The sequence below is a fragment of the Serinus canaria genome, chromosome 19 (genome assembly GCF_022539315.1).
Source record: "Serinus canaria isolate serCan28SL12 chromosome 19, serCan2020, whole genome shotgun sequence".
NCBI classification, from domain to species: domain Eukaryota; kingdom Metazoa; phylum Chordata; class Aves; order Passeriformes; family Fringillidae; genus Serinus; species Serinus canaria.
The window spans coordinates 9,699,666-9,725,952 of record NC_066332.1 but is presented as its reverse complement, the minus strand read 5'-3'; the positions used below and the strand labels follow the sequence as shown (position 1 = coordinate 9,725,952).

The following is a 26,287-nucleotide window of genomic DNA, read 5'->3' as shown; positions in this document are numbered from 1 at the left end:
AAGGCCGCTTTTCCAGCCCGCTGTCTCCCTCTAGTGCCACAGCGCGGCCGCGCCGCCATCTTGGGCGGCCTTTCCCTCTCCCACACTGCCCTCTGCAGCTCCATAGCGGGTCGTACCTGCGGGAGCCGAGGAGAAAAAACAGAATATGATCTAAAGAGTCCTTACTTATATCAGCAGGGGACTATTCCGGTCATTCAGAAAGGATTGCTCAGGGCAGAACCACGGTGTTCCCCAGTACACCAAAAACTCACAGGCCTAGATGCTTCAGCAGCAGTGCAGGGTGTCGTGTGCATCTGACAAGAATCTCTCATTTTATTCCACAAAAATGCCAGATTCAGGCGGTATCAAATTGCACTAAAGATGCTCCAGCAGTTCCTGAAAGCACATCATGATTAGCTGTGTTTTGGTCCAGTAAAATGGACAGGTGCCCCAGAGAGCAGGGCTGGCCCACACAGGCACACCGACACCTGCCTGCCCCGGCTGTGTTTTCTTAAAGAGATTCTTCAAAGTCACAGATTAGTACATTGCTGTAGTAGTCAGTGATGTATTTACTGCTGCAAAGCTCCAGATGCTCTGTAAGCCACAATAATACAGTTAAGTGGAAAATGAGTCATTTAAAACCGTAATGACTATAATAGCATGACTCCACTGACAACGAGCCCCAGCGATAATGCTGCGAGGTGGATGAGACATGTTGGCCAGGGCTGCCAGTCACAGGTTCACAGAACCACAGAACCACAGAACCACAGAACCACAGACCCACAGAACCAAAGAATCACAGAACCACAGAACCACAGAACCACAGAACCACAGAATCACAGAATCACAGAACCACAGAATCACAGAATCACAGAATTGACTAGGTTGGAAAAGACCTTTGAGATCATCGACTTCAACCTATGACCTGATACCACCTTGTCCCCCAGATCATGGCACTAAGTGCCACATGCAGTCTTTTCTTAAACACTTTCAGTGATGGTGACCCCACTGCCTTTCTGGTCAGGCCATTCCAATGCCCACTCACTCTTTCTGTGAGGCTCTGCCTTCGGGGCAGGTGCTGCAGCCAGGAGTCTCCCCAGTATTGGGGTGCTGAGGTGCCCCTGCCCTCTCTGGGGGGTTCAGATCCGAGCCCCCATCTCCTCAGCACAGTTTCCCACCTCACTGCAGCTCGGATCATGGCAAATGCTGTTCTTACCTGCTGCTGTGCCTCCAGGAGAGCAGTGCAGGTCCCCAGGTTCGGGCTGTGAGGAGGCAGAGCCCAGTTCTCCTCCAAGCAGCCCTGAGTTCACAGCACAGTGCCCTGGGATCAGCTGGGGTCTGGCTCCTCTCGGACACCCAGCTGGCAGACACAGCACTGTCCGGCACTTGCTGTGGGCAGAGTGGGGATGGCTGGTGTGAGGAGGAAGAGGAAGGCTCCACCAGCCCCCCTCCTCTGGCTAGACAGCAGCTGGAGTGATGTGGGCCATGCTCTGCTGCTCCTCGGCCCACTCATCCCTCGTCCCTCCAAGAGTCAGGAGAGCAGCACCAGGGAAGGGTTAGCTCTCATTCACATGGCAAGGGCAGTGAGGGTAGAAAAGGAAAAAACAGAGCCAAGATTTCTGCTGGTTTGATGCAGACGGCTCTGGTGATTTTCAATAAACCATTTTAATCTATGTCCTTAGAAAACCTGGCATTAATTTCTTTCCCCATCTCCAAATGAAGCAATTATCTTGCTTAGTCCTTGGCTACTCCTTTCAAAAGCCAGGTAATGGGAAAAACAGACAGATGTGCTGAGACTTTGAGGAGGTCATAGAATAGAATCATAAAATCTCCTGAGTTGGAAGGGACCCACAAGGATCATTGAGTCCAGCTCCTTGAGCTGACTTACACTAACTCATTCTGTGTCTGCTATGAGCTATAGAGAAGCATCTTTTATTCCCTTAACACAAGCACAATGTGCTTTGTTGCTGTTCTGTAGCACCATGCAATTTAAACCTAACTCTCCAAAATACAATTGCCTCTATCGAGCGGAATGCTCTGGGTACGGACCACTTCTAGTCCCTTGTATTAAATGTGACAAAGTAAGGTCACTCCTTAGTTAGCCTGAGCAGCGTCTGCCACTGCACCACTGGGATTTCTGTCACTCAAGCAGGGGAACACGAGAGCTCCTCACAGAGCAGACTCTCATAAAAACCATTTACAGCTACATTTACCTTGCCCAGAACAGCAGAGCCGTCCCCTCTTCCAGCACAGCCTACACGTGTTTCAGGCTCTCTAACCACCCTCTTGCGGTACCACTGCAGAACAACATCTTTATCTAACAGGCTGAAACAAATCTTCTTCTGCTTCACTGTTTTAGGATTAATGGAGACAAAACTTTCCTTTTGGCTGGCAATAACTGAACATTGTTTGATACCTCCCCCTCTTTTTTTTAATCAAATTAACTCCAAACACACCGTGGTAACCCCAAATACACTGAGGCCCCAAAACAGGGACTACTGAAAATCCTCAGAAGTTTATACTTGCGTTTTCAGTTGTCTGTAAAAGAAAAAAAATTCCCAAGCTTTTGATGCTAATGGAATTTCTGCTGCATAAAACAAACCCCCACAATGACACTGATTCAATGGAAACTATTAAAGGACTTTGAAGATGCAAAGCAAAAGATACATTTAATAAACATATTGTGTATTTGATAGGTAACATCTTTATGCAATGAAGTGATTCAATTCTTGCTGAATTATCTTGTCTTGAAACAAAGATGATTGTACTGGGGGTGGATGGCTCAGTTCCTAGGGCTAAATTCAAGTTTTTCAGTAGACAAACATAAATTCAACCAAGAAAAATGCTGCACTCAGAGTGAATTTCAGTACTGGGCAATATGATAATCAAACAAGCCACATTAGGTGATAAAATAGAGCAAATCTGCCCTTTGTAACCAGAATGACCACAGCCTTATCAGATTGGGTCAATACTTGAACTACTTATCAACAAATAGGTAAAACCCATTCCTTCACAGGTAAGTTTAGCAGTCTGAGATGCCACAATTTGTTAATATGGAGGGTTAAAAGTAGTTTCTAAAACTGAAGGAGGAACTCAGAAATTCCTCATCTTCTACCACCCTTGACTCCTCACTTTGCCTGATTAAGGCTTTTCTCTGTTCCCCAGTGGCTCAGGCAGTAACCCAATTGCCCTGGCTGACTCCTGAGATCACTCAGGCAGTAGGTGCCTGGTATCACACTGGTGACTGTGTTTGGGATTCCCAGCAGCACTTTTCCTGTTTATTAAATTGGGATAATGCTATACTGAAGTCTGTATTACCAGAACCAGCAAACATCAGATGGCAGCAAAACAGACGTGCAATATTGTAGGGTGGCACCAGGATTTTATACTCCTTGCTGTATTGAACTTCTTCCCTGGTACTGTACCTGACAGCACATGTGCATTTTGATGTCCAGAAATACCTATTGCTGTATGCAGTCTCACAGTGCACAAATGTGGGGGGGGGGGAATCTATTTTATGACCAGGAAGTATCTTTGTGCAAGATACCAGTGGAAACAAGAAAGGGGTGTGACCCCAACAGATGTCAGCTGGGAACTTTCAACTTGCCCACAGGCACAAACAGTCCAAGCCCCTTCAGCTGGAGACAGGGCACAGGGAGAACAGTCAGCCCTCACCTGCAGCTCTGGTTCTCCTTGGCTAGCAAAAATGTGGAGTTTTTACACTGGTTTCCATGGCTAATTCACTGAAGCCTTCAGTTTTAGTATAACTAAGAGAATTTTTGCAGTATAGCTGCACTGCGCAATGCTCAGTTGCCCCAACCAAGGGGCATTCACAGGGCACCAATCATGGTGCAGTCAAAGAGACAGGCTGTGTCTCAAAGAGCTTCATGTAAGGAATGGCCAGGATTGGGTTTTCACATGTGCAGGAAGGATCTGATGGGACCAGGACATCAGCAGGGCAGGAGGCAGCCCCACCACTCGTTTACATGCAATTCCCAACCAGCTGAGTTAGAGGCCAGCCTCCATCCAGAGCTCAGGCAGAGTCACACTCCAAAGGCAATTCTGACCATTTAACTGGGATCGAGCTCCAGATCACCTTCTGAATTCAAGCACTGCCACTCCAAAGTGGGCAGGTGGAGTCCAAAGAAGGAAGCTGGTTTATCCAGGTGGGACTTAACCAAGCCTCCATGGCGGTAACAAAACCCTGTGTAACTGGAGTCTTTGGTCTCTGAACCACTGCTCACTCTTCTTCCTTGCCAGAAACCAAGCAGCGAGCCAAGGAGCTCCTCTGGAAGTGCAGCACCACTGCTCTGTGACCTTGGTCCATGTCCAGAGCCCTTCAGCAGAGTCACCGGCATGTGTGAAGCCATGATGAGAGTTCAAATCTGCAAGAACCGTGCTAAACATTTCCTCAATGAGGCACAGACACAGCAAATGAAAAGACTTGCAGAAAAATCCTCCCCAACCTCCATCTGCCTATCTTCTAGTCCAGCAAGGACTACAGTTTTTATGAGCTCTTACAGGCAAAGGTAAAAAGGAACAGCACTGTAAAATAGCTATGACTTTTATAAAAAAAAAATCTGGTAAGATTTAGCTGTCCTAGGCCATGAAAGAGGACAGGACTGAAAAAGAGGGGAGCAGTAAGGTATGAAAAGCACAAAACCGAGCCGGAGCTAAGTCTTGGTAAGGAAAACCAAAGATCCAAACATAGGAAGTTAAAAAAGAAGAGACCAAGGATGACATAAAATGAACAACATATTGGGAAACAAATGTTAGGACTGTTTTCAAAGATTCCCTTCTTAAACATTTTATTTGGCATCTCAGCTAGTGACAGGAAGCTGCTCTGTGGAAAATTAGTTGGAATTTGGGAAGATGGGACTTGAAAACCTAAAGCAAAGTACTGGTTGCTATAAAGCACAGTAAGGGTTTTCTATGATCAAAATCTCACACAACCTACAGAATTAATACCCTCATGACTCATTTCATTCCCACAGATGGTAGCTGGCATGGTCTTTAAATGAAATTAATTTCTTAAACACAACTGAATTCAAAAATAGAAGATTTAAGACAAATGTCCTGAATGGAAAACCCTTCAAAAAAGATCAAATTGTCTGTACCTACAAGCTAACATCCCTATATCAAACTTCTGAAAAGCAGTGAATGTACCTGAAGAAGTTTAAAAGCATTAAAAATCTTTTTCCATCTCTTACTACACCTTTCAGGCATATTCCTCTGAGCATCACCAGTACAAGAAGACTTGACACGTGGATCTTCAAAGGCATGAAGCACTGAAATTGAATTAAAAGGGACTGAAATGCCTTGATGCTTTCTGGACTGTGGAAGCAAAGGCTCATTGGCTTAATTGGGAATTAAGGACCATCAACAAGAGTTTGCTCAGCACCTGGGAGGACAAGGATCAGAGCCTGGACAATCAAGACCATGTTTCCTCCCTCCTGAAGACGCTGCCAGAGCTGTCAGGCTCCTGTGTAAGGATGAATGAGCCTGGAAGATGATGCTCTCAATCAGACCCTGCCTCATGGGGCCTCTCTCACTGGCTCCAGCAGTTACATCCTCCTGTGGCCATCCAGTCCTGCCTCCCTTCAGTAACTCAGCTTTTTAATCATGTGCATCCAGCAGACCAAGATTATGGTCTAATTAAAATCTACTCCAAGTAGAGTGCTATTATATTTTAAAGAATCTGGACAAGCCAAGGATCTGGTCTCCTTTCTGTTTCTTTTTCCCTGATAGCTCTAAGGATTCCAGTAAGATGGCTTGGGAAAGCTTGCCATTTCCTTTACAATTTTAACAGCTACTCCTTCTGAACAAAACCCCACTGTTGGGAAAAAGGACTTCCTCCCCATAGCAGCGATGGGGTACTGCACACAAAGAAGCACCTAGCAGTTTAGTTCACATTTTTTAATAACATGGCACAATTTACATTACACAAGTCTTCGCTGAGGAGGAAACATGCTGAAGATTGAGAGCCGCTTCACTTTTCTGTTCACATAGGATCTAGAAAGGACTTTATTACATACAGGATAAACAGCAAAAAGGTTTGTATATAACAATCTCTTTACAATACTGAAAGCTACCACTACGGTTCCAGTGTACATATTCCTCAGGGTTGGGACTTTTTTGTAGTTTTCCTTTTGTTTGTTAAAAAAAAAAAAAAAAAAAGAAAAAAAGAAAAAAAGAAACACCGCACAACATCTGGAGTTCACAAAAATCTGAAGCTCACAACTAAACCTTCAGTTGACTACTAAAATAGATCTCTGATCATTAGAAACAACTGTTTGTAGTTAACTTTTTTCTTTTTTTTCTTTTTTTTGCCAAAACAGGGTAACAACTTCAGATAGCACTTTAATACACTAGAAGACCAATGGAACTAATTTTATTTCATACATATATTTTACAGTCCAGTAGACAAGATATTGAATTCTCTCTGATAAAGTCATATTCTCTCCAAATATTTAGACAAGAAACTTAAAACATTATAAAAAAGTGTGTTATGAAAAGACAGATTTCAGAAGATTGATGCATATTTTTTAAAAGGACCATGTTCTTCAGGTTATTTCATTCTTCTATGATTAGGGAACAACAAGGCTGACCTGTTAACTATTCACAGACTTTATTACCAACTGAAATACAATAAATTCCATTATGAAATCTGCAACGGAGTTCATTAATTACACTACTGATCCACAGTGAAAACATATCCATCATTTAGAAAAGTATTCACTTTCTTGTAGGATTTGTTTCAATGTAGTTAAAAATCACTTAACACAAAAAAACGTGTGTACAGATAAAAATGACACACTGGTAATAAAACCAGACAAATGGCTATAAGCAGATGCTCTCCCCAAAATAAATTTGACATGTTAAGTGACAAAAGTTCTGGAACATCTCCAGCATTCCATTATTACCATTTAACCCAGATTAATATGACTGAAACCCAATCTGCCATGACTCTGTGTCAGTGATCACAGAGCACTAACCCTGACACCATCCAAGGGACACACGAGCTACAGTGACCTCAGCAGTCTGATGCAAGGGTTCACACAGAAAACTACACCTCTGAAGGGCTGTTTCTTCATCAAAACAAGAGAAGTAGGCTTCCATTAGAAATGAGCTTGTTCAGGGAAAATATGACTTTAATTATGTTGTGTGTTGAAAAGGCTCCTTTGAGTTATAAAGGCTTTTGTGAAAAGCCTTAAAATTCATTGCATAGTTGAAGGGGTTTAGCTGTCTATAACAATATAAGTAACACAGCATAAGCAGACTGTGTTGATCAATATTAAGTTTGCAAATAGCACAGTTTAAGAAGTATTAATGTATTATGTTACTTAATTTTATCTATTTACATTTGTACAAAGTAAAGCTTTCATCTTACCCTTTTTGCATATATGAACCATTAATCCATGAAGCAATCTTTTTACATAAATATCTACAATTGACTTCACTTCTGGTTTGTAAGAGCTTTGTAGAGTTGACATTGGTGGTGGCTTGTTTCTAGTCCAATCACTCAGACTGATGTCTTGTTCTTCAGTTCAAATTTTGAAATTTTTAAGCTAGAAATAAAATAGAGTAGGAGACACGAGGAACATATGGAACATTGGCTAAAAGATCTGGAAAATTTCAACATATAATATACAAAAAAAATCATTTCAAAATCTTTGCACTCAGGTCTATACATATTGTACAGTGGGTCACATCCCCAGTCTGTATCAATGACTAGTAAGAAGGTCTTTATATCGTGTTCATTTACAAGGTTTTTGTCCCTCTTGCTCTGGTTTTCATTGAGTCTCAGTCTGCTTATCGAGCTTCGATGTCCTTGAGGGTGTGAGAGGGAGGCCTCTCTCTCATCTCAGTGGACAGAGGAGTAGTCCTTCTGGGAGAGCCGGGCCGAGGGCCCAGCGTGGAGATAAGAGGCGGAGGGGCACTGAGAGCTGCTGTGGGGGGAGTTTTATTGAGGAGGCCGTTCTGGTGTCCCGTGGGGGGACTGACGCGGGGGTAGTGCATGCTGGGCAGTCCTGGCGTGAGGAGGCCGGGGTGGGGCAGGTGCCCGTCCAGGGCGGCAGGGTGCACCGAGTGCAGGCGCGCGTGCTCGTAGTCCTCGCGGAGCATGTGCAGCCGCTCCCGCTCGTCCAGGTGGGCGCCCCTCTCGTGCTCCCGGCGCGGGTCCACGGACAGAGGGTGGTGGTGGTGGTGGTGGTGGTTGTAGTCGTGAGGTTCCCGATCCCTGAATGACCTGTCTGCTTCATACAACCTTGGCGTCGACAGGCGATGGAGGGGGTCATTTCTTAGCAAAAAGTCTCTGCCCAGGGGGTCTCTCCGATGAATATCCAGCTCTCTGTAGGGATCTCTCAAGGGATCTCTCATTGGATCCCAGTGGAAAGAAGGATAGGGGAAACGTTCTCCACCAGGAATTGGGCTAATTCCCATAAAAGGGGTCATCATGCGAGTCCTGTCCAGGCCACTGATGCTGTTCATGTGATGTATACCAGTCACACCTACAGTCATGGGCATAGACACTAAAGGACTTGGGTGGACGTTGGATGTGGATATAGGTGGTGGCTGATCAGATGACCTATGAGTCTGAGGTCCCTCAGGCTGAACATCATGGTCTTCCTTTCGCTCTTCCTTCACCTTGACTTCGTTGCTTTTCTTCGGGTTATCGTACGCTGGCTCGTTCTTCCTGTCGGCCTCGCGGTTGGAAGTGCTGTTGGGTCTGGTGCTCTCCACAACGGGGGGCCTGGCATAGGGGGAAGGAACCCTGGGCATTTGCTTAGACTCTTCCACCACTCGGCTTTCATGGCTCAGGCCTTCTTTCTCCGAAACGCTGTAGCTGTCCTTCACCTTGTGCTCTTCAACATTAATTTCTTTCCGAGATTCGGAGTGATCCCTCTCTCGTTCTTTGGGTTTCTCTTTTTCTCGAACCTCGGGATTCAGATGGCTCCTGATCTGCTCACTTGAGCTGCGGTTATGTCCGAGGGAGTTTACTGGATGGATAGGTGCTGGCGAAGGATGGCTGGAGTGTCTTTTCTCAATGCTCTCCCTACAAGAAAGAGAAGTGTGAAATGAAGGCATGAGAAGCTCTGCAAAGAAAACAAAGCATCAGAGTGCCTGGCTTTCTACTCGTGGCTTTGCAGAGAGCTGGTGACGTGCACCAGTAAATGCACTGTGCCTTTGGCACACCCAAAACTCCAGAAGAACATCCCATCTCTAAACTTGGCCTACTCTGTTATCTCATCACAGCAGCTGCAGATCTCCAAAGCTGCTCTGTGAAGAATCTGACTGAGATCTCAAACACTGAACTCCACAGAAGGCTCCCATGGGAATCTAGCTCTAGGACATGTATTTCAAAGACTGTTAAATGTTTGCAAAGAAAAGCAAGAAAAGTAAAAACGTACTCATTTCATCCAAAAAGTGAGGCAATTAAATACAAATTACATGGTTAATAGTATTTTACCTACTTCTTCTATTGAGAATACATTTGGGAAAATAGATTATGTTTCAAATGGCTTTTAAAAACATTTCCAGACCTATGTACACTACTAATTTCTCTCTCTATTCTCTTCAAATGTTATGCTTTTCAATTTACTTTTTGCAATTCCATTTACTTCAAACTGAGGCAAAATCCTTTCGAGTACCACCAGCACTGATGGTGCCAACCCAGCCCTCTGTCAGGAGGGCACTTCCCTGAGTGTGCAGTGACCCTCAGTGCAAGTGTTCAACAGAGCTGCCCATTACACACATTTTGTGCTGACCTCTTCAGCAGAGATAAGTCTGCTCTGTCCCTCCATCATTCAGACTGGCTCTGAAAACATTATGCCTGGAGTCAGCTGCTCCTCAGATGACCAACCCTTCCAATTTCTAGGTTAAAACAAGCTGAGCATGACAGTGCTGTTGCTACAAAGTCAGAAAATACTGTGAATTCATTCCATCTTTCAAACCTAGTATTGGTGCACAAAAGATTGGGGAATTATTGTCTGGCACTGAACAAAAATCTAAATATGGAAATGGGTTCCATACCGATTATTTTTAGGAAGTAGTTTGATCAAGAGTTGTTATGGGCAATGCTAAGTGAAAAAGCTCTCCCATTTAAAACTAATCAAATTCACAAGGTGAATCTAATCCCTCAGTTCCAATGATTTTAACCTCTTAGTAATTTCAATTGACCTCTGAGTTGGAATCTCTCCATAAAGACAGCTCCACATATTCAGTGCTGGACACGTGCTGTTTGCTGAACATGAAAATTCTGTTCCATGTGGGATGAGGGACAATGTGCTGTTAAAGGCAGCAATTATTTATGGCCAAAAAATAAAACCCAGGGAGTTCCAACTCAACATAAGAAAGAACTTCTTTCCATTGAGGGTGGCAGAGCGCTGCAACAGTGGAAGGTCTTTCTGAAGACAAAACCCACCTGGCACATTCCTGTGTCACCTGCTGTGGGTGGCCCTGCCTCAGCAGGGGGCTGGAGTGGATGATCTCCAGAGGTCCCATCCACCCCCAGCTATTCTGGGATTCTGTGGAAAGGGTAAGCAGTGAGGCCTGCCCTCAGCTCCAGCTGACATGGTGTCTCTCTGGGTGCTGGTGTCACCCGAAGGCTGGGTGTCACCAGCAGGTGACACTCTGGGCAAGATCAGCAGTACTGGCTGCTGAAGGGCAGCTCAGAGGGTGACTCCAAGGTGGACACCTGCTCCTTCACCTGTACAATTTCTGCTACCTACTCCTTTTGCTGAGCTGGGTAAGATTTGTACTTTTAGATACTTTTGGACAGTGAAACTGCAGCAAATGCAGAAAAAATGCCTGGGAGATGGAAACTCTCATTCTAATGTCACCAGGTGCATTTTTTGCTGTGTCTTAGACTGAACTGCTGAAACTGTCATTTCATGGGCCATGCCTGAGAGACCTCCAAAGTCCAGAATGTGACTTCTAGAACACACTTGGAAGACAGAGCATCTGATAGCAGATTCCTGCCTGGTCTGCACTGTCCAGCACTTCACTGCTTGGGATCAGGTGCTGCCTTCATTCAATGGGACCTGAACAGTCTGGAAATCACATCCTGGCTCTAATTTTCCTCCACTTGCTTTCCACCAAGAGCTGAGGCATTTAACAGCTTCCAGATCTGGACATGGGGAGACCAAGTCAAGGCCCTCCAGTGAAGGATTCTCAACATGAAAGTTCAATTCTTTTACTTTGCTGGGAAAACACTGGCTTGTGGGCTCTGCAATACCTAATCTTTTGTTTGTTTCACTCATGGGACTAGTTCAGAGGGTACCCTTAATTGTTTCATTTCCCTAGGAAAGCTCATTCAGTCCTTTTGTTGATGTTTAATCAATTTTCCATATAACTGATGTACTTTAAATGACATATAAAATTTAGAAAAAATAACAGCTGTTTTCTGTAATTAAGGAGAAATATATGTGCAACCCAAATGACAAATTCCTTTTCCAATATCATCGTTTTCAATGACAGTGTTGTGACAACATCTCAAGAGGTTCCTGATTATCCAGCTCATTTAAGTGAGCTGCACATAGTCCAGTGTACAGAGAAGGAATAACTTTTTAATCCTCACATTTGTCAAGAGCTCCTGAGGTTGATAACATGAGAACAGCTCTAAGCCTCTGTTTCCACAAAGAAGAAACTTAAAATCACATTATCCAATGAGCTTATTACCAAATAAGAGAAGTTCTGAGGCTGTGTGCTACACTGAAAATACTGAATTTCTGATGCTGAGGTGTGTGCCTCATTTGTATTGATTGAAAGATCAACAGATTGTTGGTTGTTCGGTTTAATGCTCTAGGATTGCAGACCCTTAAACGCTGCTATGATTATACTGGAAGTGTTCAGTGACATCTTTTAAACAAAATACCACTGAGAAGGAACAAGTCCTGCTTTTCACACTTGCTATTTTTACTCTTTTTTTCCCCTAATGTTGGGCTGGAATAGAAGAGTCTGTTAAAAAACCCCTCCACAACTGCAATCAATCACAGAGTCCCAGAATACCCTGATTTAGAAGGGACATGCAATGTTCCAGGAGCCATCAGGGCTCTGCAGTGCCACTCCCAGCCAGGAAAGGGTCACTGCTGCAGTTCTGTACTTTCTGGGCTGTCTGAGGGATTTCCCTCTCTTAGTCTGCCAGGGAGGGGCTGTGGTGCACAGGCCATGCAGCTGATCCAAGAGGAGCCACCAGGGATCTCCACCGCATCCAACATTGACCTCAGGGGGAGCTCCAAGCTCAGAGGGATCTTTTCCCTGCAGGCAGGAGTTGAGGTCAATGCTTTTGGTTACCTGGGCCATTCCTGGGTTGGTAAGGTTAGACCCTTGATGACCATTAATTTTGAGATGAAATCAAACCTCTGGGTGTGATTCCCAGCTCCTCCTGCTTGGGCAAACTAATTTCAAATAAATAACAGAGCTTGGGACCTCAACTAGAAAGCTCTCTGCTCACCCCTCTGGGTGCCACTGCATGTTAAGGAGGGGGTAGGAGAGGCTCTCAACTCCTCAGACATTCTCTGCACAGGGAGCACAGCCCTGGGAAGGGATTCTCAGCCTCTCCTCACACAGCCCACGGTGTGAACATGCTGCAAAGTGCCATGTCCCAGCCCACAGAGCTGGGCACACAGCCACACTGCAGGGGTGAAACCAGGACTGCACTCACTGCAAGCTGGAATTGTGCACAAGAATGAGGGATGGATGATGCTTACTGCTAAGCTCTCAAATTATTGAAAAGAAATATGTTCTGAACTATGATATGGAGTTCAGGCAATGCCAAAACAGCTTGCAATGAATGCTTTCAGAAAGGGATTTTCTTCAGCAGAACACTTCATGAGAAAACAACAAAACAGCAACCAAAATAATCACATAATTCTACAGACTACCCAGATCATAGTAACTAAAATGCTTTGCCATTCAAGCCAGTAAAGTTACTCACATGCTTAAGCCTTTTGCAGGACAGAAAACCCAATTTGTAACAGCAATTTCTTTTGAAGCATTAACATCAGACATGAAAATAATGAAGCTATGCTACCAAACAGAAAATATTCCAAATGGAAAATGTAGGTGAAAAGATCTGTAGTTCGCCTTTCTTTTAGTACAATGTAGAAAAGCTCTTACATGTAGTTTTAGAATATCTAATGTGTTAGCATAACTTCTTTTAGAAAAGGCTACTAATGCATATCTTTGGGTTAGTGACAGAGAAGTCAGAAAAGCACATCTCCTAAATATTCTTTTAGATTAAAATATTAGAAACAAATAGCCATTATGTAGTAAAGTAATGTGCAAACTTAACAGGAAAGCCATCAAGCCACAACTGAAAAAGGTGAAATCAGCCTCTCTACAGATTTCAAGGAAGGCATGACACTTGCTGAATGGCAAACTCTTATAAATTTGGTACTTCAATGTTAAGAGGAATTTTTACTGCGTTAACTGAATAATGGGAACAGTCCTGACAAAAAAATAAATATGACCAGGTTTACTTTCCATTAACCCTTCCCAGCCTGGACATATGAGCATGCAAGTCCATGTAAAACACTGAATAGAAAGGTGTTGGAAGGTGTGATAACAGCAGTGCAAGTGTAGGGGCTTCTTTGAGGGGAAAGAAGGTGCTTTTCATGAACTGCATGCTCTGAAGCTTGCTACGGTTTTGGCACATGACACTCCTGGTCCATTTTAGTCTTCTCATCTCACACCTTTAGACCTGTCCCTCTGGTCAGGCTGTTTTTTTGAGAAGGGAGGAAGTGTTTTGCAGACAAGGTCTGATTTACAAAGTTATTTAAGTATTTGAAGGTGCAGATAAGCATCTGATAGACTTCAGAATCCTTTCTTCCATGCTGTCAGGCACTACCTCCATGTTAACCCTTCAAGAGACTTTAGACAATGTGACCCACGAGGTAAGAGTGGGTGGGTCTGACTCTATTCCCACTTGACACTGCCTGAACTGGACTCCAGCAAAGCTCCTTCAGGTGAAGTGTGAAGCGCAAGTGCGAAGAAAAACCCTGCAGAGGGGAACACCTGAGCTGCAAACCTGCCTCTTCCGTGGTGCCACCCTGGGGACAGCTCCAGGTGTGCCTCTGGTGAAGCTCTGGGTTCACAACGTGCCAGGCTGGGGAGGGTTAAAAGCGGAACGGAGCCCCAAGCTTTGAACTAGACAATTCTTGGAAGTGTTCTTTCGTACCTTTCTTTGTCATCTTTACTAACAGATGAGTCTCGTTTATCTACATCTCTATCTCTGTCATGAGCTGCAGCAGATGAACTGCGCTCCAGCTCTCCTGGCTTCAGCCAGGGCGGAGGGGTCGGGAACGAAGGAGGAGTTCGGTGCAGTCGGTTCCAGGGCTCGTGAGGGTTGCTAAAGCTCTGCATACTGGGGCCATCCTTGTGGCCGAACATTGAGTTGGGTGCTGAAATGGTGAAGTGGAAAACAAAAAGGTTTAAGAAAAAGGTATGCTCTAGTGAAGGTACTTACCAAAACAACTTTTACAGCACTCAGAGTTAAAATGAATACATATTATTGGGAGCTGGAAAAGGAAAGGAAATTAACAGAGATTCATTAGAGGGTCTCATTCCTAAAAATGGGCAGGTATCTGACAGCTCTTTTAATTGGAAAGGGAAATGCTGTGGATAAAATTGACAAGGGATGAAGAAGTAAGATAAAAGTGACAATGATCCTTATTCCAAATGTTTTGGAGACAGCAGGAAATGACCATTATAGGGACTATAAATAATGGAACTTGTTGCATTTGATCCTGAATCAAAATAAAATAGTATGTGACCAAAATCATGCCAGATTTGAAGTATGAAGAAAGAGAGTGACTTTTAAAATGATGATTTTCTGTGACTGGCTAAATTTAGAAAAATGTTGATGAACCTGGACCAGTAAATGCAGGTTAGTGATCTTTTCCAGGCACATGGCCTGAATTACTGGTGAGAAAGGAAAAAAAAAGTCTCCATCCACAAAAGAGTCTCCCTAGCTGCACACATTATTTACTTCTGAACATGCAACAAAACCGTAGATAATTTCACAAACACTCAAAGGCTCTATTTTTTTTAAATGAACAATGTAATGGTAACATTTAGCACTAGGCTGAACCCAAACTATTGAGTAATTAACAAAAACCAATTTACTGACAATTGGAAAAGGTCACTTTCCAAATTCCCATCTCTTAGTGGTAGGTGATGTAACCAACAAGTACAAAAGAGAGCCAAGAGTTCCCTGAGTGGCCCTGGCAGGCTGCAGAGCAGGGAGGGCCACGGCCCAGGTACTCACTGACTGTGGGGTTCCCGAGCCCCCCGAAGGCGTTGCTGCCCACGGCAGTGAGGCCGCTGAACGACGCCGGCCGGTTGAAGGGCTCTGCAAACCAACACAAAGACCTGAAACCCCTGAGGCTGCCAGCTCCCACCCAGCACCCCCGAGGCTGCCAGCTCCCACCCAGCACCACTGTGGCACCCCCCTGCACCCCAGATGTGCCCAGCTGTGCTGGAACAGCATCCCCCCCACACCCAGCAGGGTCCTGAGGGGCTGGGACACAAAACACTGGCTTTGTTCCTGGCCAAACCCATGGCATCATCTACTAAAAAAATCCCTCTTAAAGAAAATCAAGATGTTAAAATGGACACAATACTTCATTTGAAACCTGCAAACATCTCTGGTTTTACTCCCTTTTATTTCCTTCCTCAGGAAATGTCCCTTGCTAGTCAGACTATCATTAACTCTGGCAACTGTGCTCCAAACACCATCAGGACATGTCTCCTAAACCAGAGCCAGGGTATAAATAAAATGTTCTGTTCCTCTGATATGTCATGCTGGCCTGAGCATTCTGTGATTCCCTTGGTGCTTATTGCTCATACTACACAAAAAACTAGTATGGACTGAAAAATGCTGGAACAATTTTTTTAGTTAATGCATACAGACAACAGGAAAATCATATAAAGCAAATTCTCACTTTATTTTGGAGCAGTCTAACAATTTTGATGAAGTCGCTTCTGATAAATATCAGCACAGAGAAAAAGAAGCCCAAAGCCAGCATTTCCCATAGGCAGCAAAGAGCAGAATGATAAACCTGCATTGTCTGTTGGCTGTGCCAGTTTGGTGACCCTCCCAAATCCTTCCCCACGCCAAATAAGACACCAATTTAGTCTTGGTCTTGGATGCTCCCATAAGGAGCAAATCACCTTATTACAAAAGCAGTAAGCTAGAAAAGAAATAACATCTGGTAACTTGGGCAGTTCTGGTTTTAAATGGGTATTCACCAGTTTTCACTAACTGACACATGAAGCCAGATCACAAGGTTTTAAAGCTATATTTCCTATTCACTTTAATGGAAAAACAGATATCTAAGAAGGAGTTAGGAAAAGAAACATCTCTGTGATCTGAAGCCTTGCCCTTAAGGCATTTTTTGGACTGGTTCTAAGCACAACTCAAAGGAAACCCAGCCAGCCCTGTCACTCTGCTCCTCTAATGCCCAGAAGTATTTCAAAACTCAGTGACACTTTCTGTGTATTCTACCTGGGTAAGGACTAAAATGAAACAGCTAAAATGGGCCCTTTGTAAAGGTTAGTAAGCAGAACACTCAGAGTGTCTCCCCACAGGAAGTCTGTCACTTCTCAGTGGTCAATGTCTGAGCTGTATCCCCCTGAGCTGAGAGAGGACGTACCTAGGTGAGCAGCTGGGTTCAGGAAGTTGCTGTGGTGGGGTGGTGGGCCAAAAGGGGTCCCGGCTGGATGCCCCCCACCTGCCAAAACAAAGCAAAAGGGGTCAATTCCCAGCAAAGGCTCAGAGAGGGACTTGCTGTGCTCTGGGCCGTCCCTTCTTTAACAGCTCATGTCAGCTGACATTGCTGTGCCCTGCATGGAGCTCCCAGGGTCCTATGCAAAGAGCAGCTGCTTTTCCAAACACAAATACCCAGTTAGAGGATAAGGGATGCAGGCAAATGAATGTTTCAGGTCAGAAACAAAAAGGAAATGCCTGTGAAATACACCTTATTTCCAACATCTGATCTCCACGATGCATCAGACATCACTCTGTGAGGAAATGTTCCTTCGTTTACTACCTAGCCGTGTTCCAGCAGGTTGGGCTTTTTATAAAAGCATACAGAATAATTTTTAAATATTTATCAAATAGACTAATAGCCCCTGGCATGTCTTGCAGAGAGTTCATAAGCCAAAGCATATGGGAAATTCATGGCAAGGATCAGCATTTTAATGAGCAAGGAGCAAGAAGGGGATTTCACTTCCAGTACTCACTGGCTGTGGAGAAGAGAGTTGATGGCCGAGCCAGGTCATGGGGGTGGTGGATGGCTCCAAAAAGGCTGGGGCCTGGTGGCCTGCTCAGAAATTCTGGTTTCAGGCCAAAGTCCAGCTTGTGTGGGTCAGACTGCATCTGTTTCTGAAATGGAAAACAGCACTTGGAAGAGACTGTTTGAAAAGGCAAAAGCAAAAGGTACTTCCAGAATGATATGGGCAGAGCAGTTCATTCATACTAATGTTTTAACAAGAATATTGGCTTTTGGGACTCTGAGCACAGGTGCACAGCTGTTTTCCTGGAAGGGAGATCTAAGGCAAAGAGGGAAAAGCTCAGGCTCCTGCATATTTCCTGCTAATTTTACCAGTGTTTGCACATATGCTCATACCCACCCCTCCAGGATGTTCAGCACAGTGCTGCTTTCAACAACAAACATAAAACTCTCTGAAGAGGCCTCAGACACTTGCTGAGCTGTAAGGACAGGTCTGTCCCACAATAATAAATGGGAATGTCAGCTTGGCCCTGGTCCCAGCTGGGCAGGGAACAGACACAGACACCAGAACCACTCATTTCCAAGGGAAAGCTGCCACCAAAAAATGCTGGATGCAAAGCATCCTCCAGTGCCCCTCAGCCTGACGAGGGGCTGAAAGGAATCAGAGTGCAGAGCAGGAGTGGATGAGTCCCACTTTGACAATTCCCACTCCACACTCAGGGTGTTGCATGGCTTTATTTACATGTCTTAGAGTCAGCAGCCTCCCTCTTGTGAGGGGAATTTGCTGAGGCAGCTGCACTGTGAGTGATAAGTGGATGAAGGATGTGCTCCTCTTTGTGCCACATCCCCATTTCAGGGGTGCCCACTTCAGTAGTTTTATAGAATGAAAGAAAAAAAACAAATTCCCAATTACCTCTGCTGCAAGAACTCCCTAAATGCAGATTGCTGATTAATTGTGCAGGACATCTGAAAGGATTTATAAATGGGTAACAAGGAACCAGGAGATCTTAACAGTAGTTCTGGAGCAGGCTACGCTTTATAAATCAGTATTTAATACTGTGCCAGCCCTGAGTACAGACTATTACAATGATATAAATATGCATATTAAAAAGTTATGATCAAATTAATGTGCGTGCCTCATAGCTGTTTTTCAAGTGCTAGAAACATGTCTGTGTAGTCATGAGAACAAAAAAAGAAAAAAAGAAGGAAAACAAGAATGAAAAAAGGAAACAAAGGCATTATCTATGTCTGGAGATAATGGCCTGCAAGAATACTGAAATTGCCAAGTCAAGGTCAAGTCTTTTAAGGAAGTAACACTGAAGTGGTTTAATAGTTAAAAGGAGTTCAGAAAATACAAATGCCTCACTTGAAGCCTGTGTGCCCGATTTTTATGCTGTGAACTCTTTTTATTCTTTTTTAATAACCAAGTTATAAACCTTGACAGGCATTACTCAGAATAGCAAAAGCTGGCTGAAGCTTTAATTGCAGCCATCTGAATGGTGCTGCCCTAAATAACGAACAAATCCCCTGTCTGAAGAGGAACAGGAATACCATGGACCTGTTAAAAGATTTCTGAATGTGTTGGTTCACCTTAAAATAGTACCACGGAAATGGTCAGATTTCTTTTCTCCCCAGCTGCTGTTCAGGAGAGCAGCCCCTGGATGCCAATCCTTCCTAATGTATTTCCAGAAAAAGTGTAACACCTTTGTTGCCCACAAAAATCAATGTAAATGTCTGCACTGCTCTTAGATCAGGCTGTAAGGCCCTTCCTAGAGGAGAGAGGCCCAATTATGGAGCATAAATCCTCTCCTGAACAGTGGGCAGTTTTAGGAGGGTGTAAATGTGCTCTGTGCCCTGACTGCTGTGCAGCCCTGTTGAATCCCTCAGGTGTGCAGAGGTTACCCAGGTCTTGCTGCAGAGGCACAGGCAGCCAAACAGCATCCACAGCTGCATGCAATTTTTCCTGAGGTCAGGAAGGTTGTGTTTTAAAGTTTCCCATTGTGCCTGCTCCTTCAGTGCCTCCTGCTGCCCTCTGCAAGCAATTACTGGGCCAGATCATTACTGGCAGCAGTCCTGTGGCACTGCATGCAAACTGGAAACCAGCCCCTTTGATTCCCTGCTCTGTGGTCAGGCAGCACCTGCAGCTTGTGCAGAAGAAAAGGCACCTTCACAACCATGGCAGTGAGTAAGGAGAAGGAGAAATTGTCCTGTGTGAGCCTTTGGGCAGAGATTCACCTTTGTAGCCACATCAGGAGGGGGACATGGTTCTTGTGTACCCAAGGACACTCCAACGCTCCTTACTGACCAGACACACTTCTCAATTATTCCTGAAAATATCATCATGCACAGCCTCCAAAACTCGAGCGACATCCTTTCATGTGCTTCTGGGTTTTATTCTTGCTTTTTTTTTAACATGCAAGGTGGCAAAGTATGAGGTAAAAGAAATGGCTGCATGAAAATGGCATTTACTTTGAGTTATAAATATCCTGGTTTGACCTCTCTCTGAATATCAAATCAAGGAAGATTCAAAGGACACAGATAGCATGGGAATAATAATTTCATTTCAAGAAAATACCTTTTCAATAAAATAAAAAAAAAAGGACATATAACTCTCTAGGTCTATAATCTTGTCTTTTTTGATAATGGGAAGATGAATGAAGATCACTAGCAGGGGAAACATAAGGAAGCAGAGAAGAGAGATATGTCTACTGCAGCAAATTAACCTGTCAACCTTGTTTAAAAGGGTTATTTTTAAACTCTATTAGCTGCAGGTTTTCATAGCTATTCAACATCTTCATATTCTTATAGCACTACCCTACACAATTCAAGTGCACACACAAACTGCAAAGTGTTAAGGATTCCCTGGTAATTTTAGTTTCTAACACAAGCTATTGATTCCTGAAGTATGAGCAGTGAAGAACAGCAACTATTCCTGACTTACTGAAAAACTGTAGGAGCATCACAAGATCTTTAAGTGATGGGTACAGGGAAAATACCATAAAGGGGAAGAAACTTTCCCAGAGTCCACATGCAATGAAAATTCAGTTACAGTAAGAATGGAAAACTGCTCATGGCCTTCATCCTTGAAGTCTCAGAGCCTGAAAAATAATTAAGACAGGACTTCCATCCCCTAATCTTCAGTGCAGTGAGGCAGTGTCTGATAACACAACATCCCCTGAGAGGCTGTGCCTGCCTGGGCAGCCTGGACACATCGAGGTGCCACCCTCCAGCCATGAGGGGCTGTGAAGGAAGGCTGAGGGGAGCCTATGCAGCCACACTGGTAAAGCATCCTAGGGACAGGAGAAGTCTTCCTGCACCCTCTCCTACCCCTGAACATTAATAAGAGGAAACGGATACACATGCCTAGGATCTCCAGAAAAAAATCCCACTTGACAGATTTGTGTCCTCAGCCATAAATAAATAAATAAATAAATAAATAAATAAATAAATAAATAAATGCAAGCCACCTTGTAGCTCACCTCCATTTCCCCCCTCCTAGTTACAGAGCTGGAGCTCTTACCCAGGATCTGCTGCTCTGGCTCCAGCACATCCCAGACACTCTGCTGGGACTCTGCCTTCAGCGTTTCACCCTTATACCAACTCTCAGAAAGGAATGATGTGTGTGTGACTTTAACAAGGCACTGGCCACGGCACAGAAGTGGCCAGGTGAGAGCCAGCCCTTCCTCTCTGAGCTCTGCTCTGTGCCCTCCACCCCAGTCTAGGCACTGACCTTGACTTTCTGTTGGTGATGGTAGATCTGCCAGGCGATGTGAACGTGCATAGCACACCACTTGCCAGGTTTCTGGGAAAACAAGACATGAATCAGTAACTTTCAAAAACCTGAGATGCTTTATTCTATTTCTAGAAGAAAATAGACCCTGAGCCCTGTCTGGTTTGGTCTGGGGGATCCCCACACCAATACAACTGAAAGCAAAGGGTTCCCTCTCCATCCTCCTCGAAAACCTGAACTGGAAAGACTTGTCCCTTGCTAGGGAATTTATCTGGCTATCCAGGAATGCTCCAGCTGGGCCCACTCCTGTAATCCTCTGATGCCACTGGCTGAGAGTGCAGCTTTTGCTGCTGAAAGCTGTGAAGCTGTGTCCCTGTGAGCAGCTGCCCTGCACAGCTGGACTGTTCACAGCTGCACACTTAGGTCATTTCCACAACTGGCACTTCCACCAAAAGATGAAAATGGAAGTGTTTTAAAAGGTCACTCTGGTTTTCAAAATTCTTCAGACTCCCTCATGCAATTGCTGGTGAGTCCCTCCAAGACTTCAGCTCATAAATGTGCTGAAAACAATGAAGGTCACTCAATTCACTGTGTTTGGGAGGAGTCTTTGCATCATCCCTGTCCCCCCTAAGTCACAGAGAGGCGGGAGGGAGGCAGGAATCAGAGTGCTTGTTAGGCCTCCTACTGAGTTTGTACTCCATTTCCAGCACAGCTGGAAACTGTCTAAAAAAGACTCATTTGAGAGATACTTTCTTCAATTTTGTTACTTAGGGGTCTGTAGTTACCTACACAAGTAATGTCTCCTGCAGATTTAAAAAATATCACAGGAATTCAAGAGTCTTCTTAAGCTACTTGTGAATTAAATGTTTCACCAACTATGGCACATGGTCTGTCTTCTATTTCTAGCTGGGTATCAACCAATAATTAAAAAATTAAAAAATAAACTCTATCTCACAGACATACTGCCTAAACTCAAGCCTTTTGCTACTTTGCAAAAACTGGCTGTGCTAGTGAATTAGTAAGTTCACTAAATCAAAATCTAGATATTTTTCTTGAATATGATGAAAAATTAAGAAAAACCCCTTTTGGATGACTGATGAACTGGATCTTTAGATCCTTTTTTAAAAAATATTTTGTGTTTGAAGGGGATTGTCTGTCTACAGTGGAAATTGAGATACCTGGGTGGGACCTACCACACTGAATCACACAGACAACACACAGTAAAATAATAAAGCAAACTCCTTCAGAGTTTGCAGAGAAATAACAGGGAATCACTGCCAGGATCTCTAGGATTTGCCTCAGGAAACCATGATGGAAGGATCAGCAATATTTAAGCTCAAGTATTCACATGAGGGGTTGCATGAAAAGAGCAAAACTTCCAACTGTGAAACTCTGCCTTGTCCTTGAGTGATCAGGAGCTGCAGGAGTGCCCCTGCTCTCCCCAAAAGCAGGGCAGAACTGCCCAGGTGACACTTGGCAGCTCTCATTTGGAATGATTCTGTGCTGCAACCTTGTGGGACTGAGCCAAGCTTGACAAACAGGAGCACAGGAAGATTTCTTACCCTCAACATGGGCCTGAACGGATCTGTCAACTGTGAAAAAGAAATGACAGCTTGGTTACACGCCTGTCACTCAAACAATTGCCCTAATTAACAAATCTGTATTGCTTCATTAAGAGACTAAATTAAAATGTTAGAATTTTACTTTCAAATGAAGCCCTTTTGGATAATAATTAGTCCTGAGCCTCCATCTCTGTGCTGTCCCCTCCCCCTGGCTGTGGCACCTGAGTGGTGACGAGCAGCTCCACCAGGCTCACTCAGAGCTCTGGCCCCTGGCAGCAGCAGCAATTTGTTGATTTAATGCTGCAGAAATAGCTGGTTAATTGCACTGATGGAGGCACAGGTATGTCCTTTGGGCAAACTCCTGCACTCATCTTTCAGAGCTCCTCAGCTCATGGCAATGCTGGATAATGGACAGGCCTTGATCCCACGGAGGGGCTGGGATGGCTGGAATGGGGTGTCAGCCATGCCCTGCACACCAGCACTGTGCCTACCCAGCAGCCAAGGTCACGGCCTTGTGCCTCACTGCTGCCCGAGCTGCTCTCTGGCATAAATGGGCTTTGCCTTATTATCACACTGAAACAGATGTTGGTAAACAGGGCTCATATAAAAACCCAATTTTCTCATTTCTATTTTTGATGTGGCCTGTTAGGGCTTTTTTTTGGAGTAGATTATTTTCTTATTGTCTTTTTTTTGCTCATATTTCATCAATAAATGCTGGGAAATAATTCAATTTATTGGGTACTGCTCATTTGTTTTGGATTTTCTGTTTTGAAATGCAATACTAAGGAAGATTTATAGGTGCAGAAGGTACTTAGCAGACACAGTGATGGCACAATGCATCATCTTGAAATAATCGAAACTCACTCCCAGTTGAAAGGGAACATAAAGCTAAATGACTTCCTGATGGGAGGTTCTGGTTATCTCCATACTTAGACAAACAAACAGAAATGTGGTTCCTCTTGGTGTAAAGCTGAACCTCAGCTCAACTCAGCAACCCAAAGCACTGGAACTCAGCCTAACACAAAGACAACAGCTCTGGAGGTTCAGCCATGCCACAACTTGGAATTTTAGGGAGAGCTCCTCAGTGCTTTTGTCTGAGAGTTCTGCTAAAAATATTTGAGTGTGAAGTTCCTGGTGGAAATAATGGCCATCAATTCAAACACACCAACAACCCTTGGGCAGAAGGACAAAGTGCTGAGGCAATAAATGCTGTTCACATTGCCTGGAACTCAGAAATCCAGAGGCATCAAGTGATCAATAAAGTGCATCCGTATTTCACTGGGGCAATCAATGCTACAGTAACCCGGGGAATAGCTGTCATTATCCACATTAAAAACAATTACAGAGTACAAACACAAATCTTGTGGAGGTTTGTACATTTTCTATGTTGAATTGGACTTTGATGCCTTTACCCCTGGTCCTGGGGGAAGAGAGTTGCCAGCAAGGACAGAGCTCTGCCAGTGCACAGGGGCTGTTTTAAATGTTCCCACAGAACTTCTGCAGCCCTCCCTGATGAAACAGCTCAGACAGCTTTGGTTTTAAGGGTGTAAATTTGGACTTTCTCAAGATGGCAGCTCTAGCATTCAAGGTTTTCAGGAGGAACAGATTTACTTGAGAAAAAGAAAACAGTTTTTACAGACCCGTGGATCCTTCTGTAGAAGGGTATGTGGGACTGTTCCAGGTCTGGCTGCAACATCAATAGGATTGGAAGTCTGGAAATTCCACAAGGAGAGACAACATTAATGAGCTGCACACCAGTAACAATGCCAACAAGCAACAGAATGTGCAAAATAATAGTTCTTTATCATTACATTGTCTAAGCAATGGAGATAAACTTTTTATAAAGGAAAAGAGAACCATTATAATCCACTCAGTAATATGAGTATTATCATCTCCATATCCACACTTTGATTATCCACCAACTTCCCATTAGTTTAATCAAAACCACTGAGGGAACAGTGACTGTTTAAACTGGAAAATCTTCTAATGTGAAAAACCTGATTAAGAACACATTTATGACACAACATCAAAAGCAGCATGTGGAGGACCCAGCCCCTGCTCTGCTGATTATCAGTGATGCACTCAGAACCCAGAGCATACTGCACAAGGACCTCAACTCCATCCACAGGGACTGCCACAATATGGGCATCAGGAAAACATCCCCTTGGAAAAAATTAAAGCCATTCCCATTATTTGAATGTTAATAGTCAGTTAATAAAATGCAGTTTTGTGGGGGACAAAAACCCAAACAAAAAAAACCTACCCAACCCCCCTACATTTAGACAGAGCTTGTTCCTATGTCAAAATGAAGAAAATAGAAATCAGCTCCAGCATAACTGACAATTAAGTAAGAGAGTTGTTAACAGTCTGATTACCATACAGACAAGAATCTCACTAATGAACTGCAATTTACATATTCAGTCATTAGAGTGGATGGGCCAATTTAAGAAGGTGTCTCCTCTGCAGAAATTCCACTCCTGATTTTCAGTCTTTAGCTGCTAAGACTACAGACTGACTTCTTCCCACTGATAAATAAAGAGTGACTCCATAAAAACAAAAGATAAAAGCCCTGAACTCCCCACATTTCTCTCCCCCAGTTATCACCCATGAGGAGAGCCAAATCAGTGTTCTGCACTGGGCTGGAGCTGGGAGGTAATTATGAAAATGAGTACACAAGAATGAGCACCATTTCTTAAAATCCTGATTATTACACGACCTTTCATTAATGCACACTATCTCAGAACTAATTATATTGCTTCTAAAGTTAACCATGTCTTTATATAAATAATTTAAAAAAAGATGTTTGTAGATGTATCTGAGCCTAAAGAGAAATAACTTCTCTTTGTGGTAAATCTGGAAAAGGACAATTGTCCCCTGTGGAATGAAGCTGTAGGTCAGAGCTCAGCCTCTCCAGGATGTGAACCCCCTGCTAAGCCCAGCCCTGCCCTGAGCAGTCCCAGGTAATTCCTGCCTTACCTTGGGTTGGAAAGCTCCTTGCAGCGAGCCAAAGGGACCGGTGGGAGGGATCATGGGAGGAATACCTGATACAGCTGGAGGATAGGAGTGAAACAGCTGCAACAGAAAGAGAAGAACATCAACACTGGGTCACCACCAGCACAGGCAGCCGAGAAGGACACAGAGAGCATTCCTGCAGAATAGTAGGAAAATGTTACATGGAGAAAACCGAGAAGCATTGAAGTGATCTCATTGCAACAATGTTAGTTAAAGCAGTCGATGGGATGTTCACAGATGTCATGAGGTTTAGAGCTTAAAAGCAGTTCCAAAATCTGACAGCCAGCAACCTGTACCTGTCTTGGCCAGCAGAGCATAAGGGAGACATTTGCTCCTCAATTATTAATTTTTAAATTGGAGAGAGGTTTTAAATGGTTTCAGTCTGTGACTCGTTTGAAGAGAAAAGGCAGAATCCTGAGCTGAATGAGACTCAGAAATCTCCTGTTTAAGTGGAAAAAACCCTTACAAGTTCTAGGATATTGCATCATTAAAACTCCATTAGTAGGTTGGGATTTTAATGGTATCTGTAGGAAATGAAGAAAATATGCACAATTCTTACTTCATTAGTCTGTCTGAGAGGATATCCTGCCACATCTAATATTAGCAGACAGACAATCTGATTTGTTGAAGATTAGTATTTAAACAAAATGTTAAGGAAGAACCTCCCAGAAATGGATGGAGTTTTCTGCAAAGAGAGAATGCTCAGCACAAAAACGTGCCCATCTCCACTGACCTCCCTGAGCCCAGTGCTCTGTCCTAAGGGAATTTGG

The 26,287-nt window shown here is 43.9% G+C and overlaps 1 protein-coding gene across 2 annotated transcripts in view; it reads right to left on the bottom strand.

The window, feature by feature from the left end:
* Positions 1 to 6,120: 6,120 nt before the first annotated feature.
* The window catches only part of AUTS2 (activator of transcription and developmental regulator AUTS2), a 786,103-nt gene continuing 765,936 nt past the window's right edge, over positions 6,121 to 26,287 (bottom strand). For both annotated transcript variants that reach the window (XM_050981633.1, XM_050981634.1), the window contains exons 11-19: positions 25,482 to 25,577; positions 24,146 to 24,217; positions 22,506 to 22,535; positions 20,944 to 21,015; positions 17,224 to 17,365; positions 16,635 to 16,712; positions 15,248 to 15,331; positions 14,159 to 14,381; positions 6,121 to 9,034 (exon numbers count right to left, since the gene is read on the bottom strand). In XM_050981633.1, the coding sequence (XP_050837590.1) occupies positions 7,792 to 9,034; positions 14,159 to 14,381; positions 15,248 to 15,331; positions 16,635 to 16,712; positions 17,224 to 17,365; positions 20,944 to 21,015; positions 22,506 to 22,535; positions 24,146 to 24,217; positions 25,482 to 25,577 (2,040 nt within the window). In that variant the 3' untranslated portion in view covers positions 6,121 to 7,791. The remainder of the gene's footprint in view (positions 9,035 to 14,158; positions 14,382 to 15,247; positions 15,332 to 16,634; positions 16,713 to 17,223; positions 17,366 to 20,943; positions 21,016 to 22,505; positions 22,536 to 24,145; positions 24,218 to 25,481; positions 25,578 to 26,287) is intronic.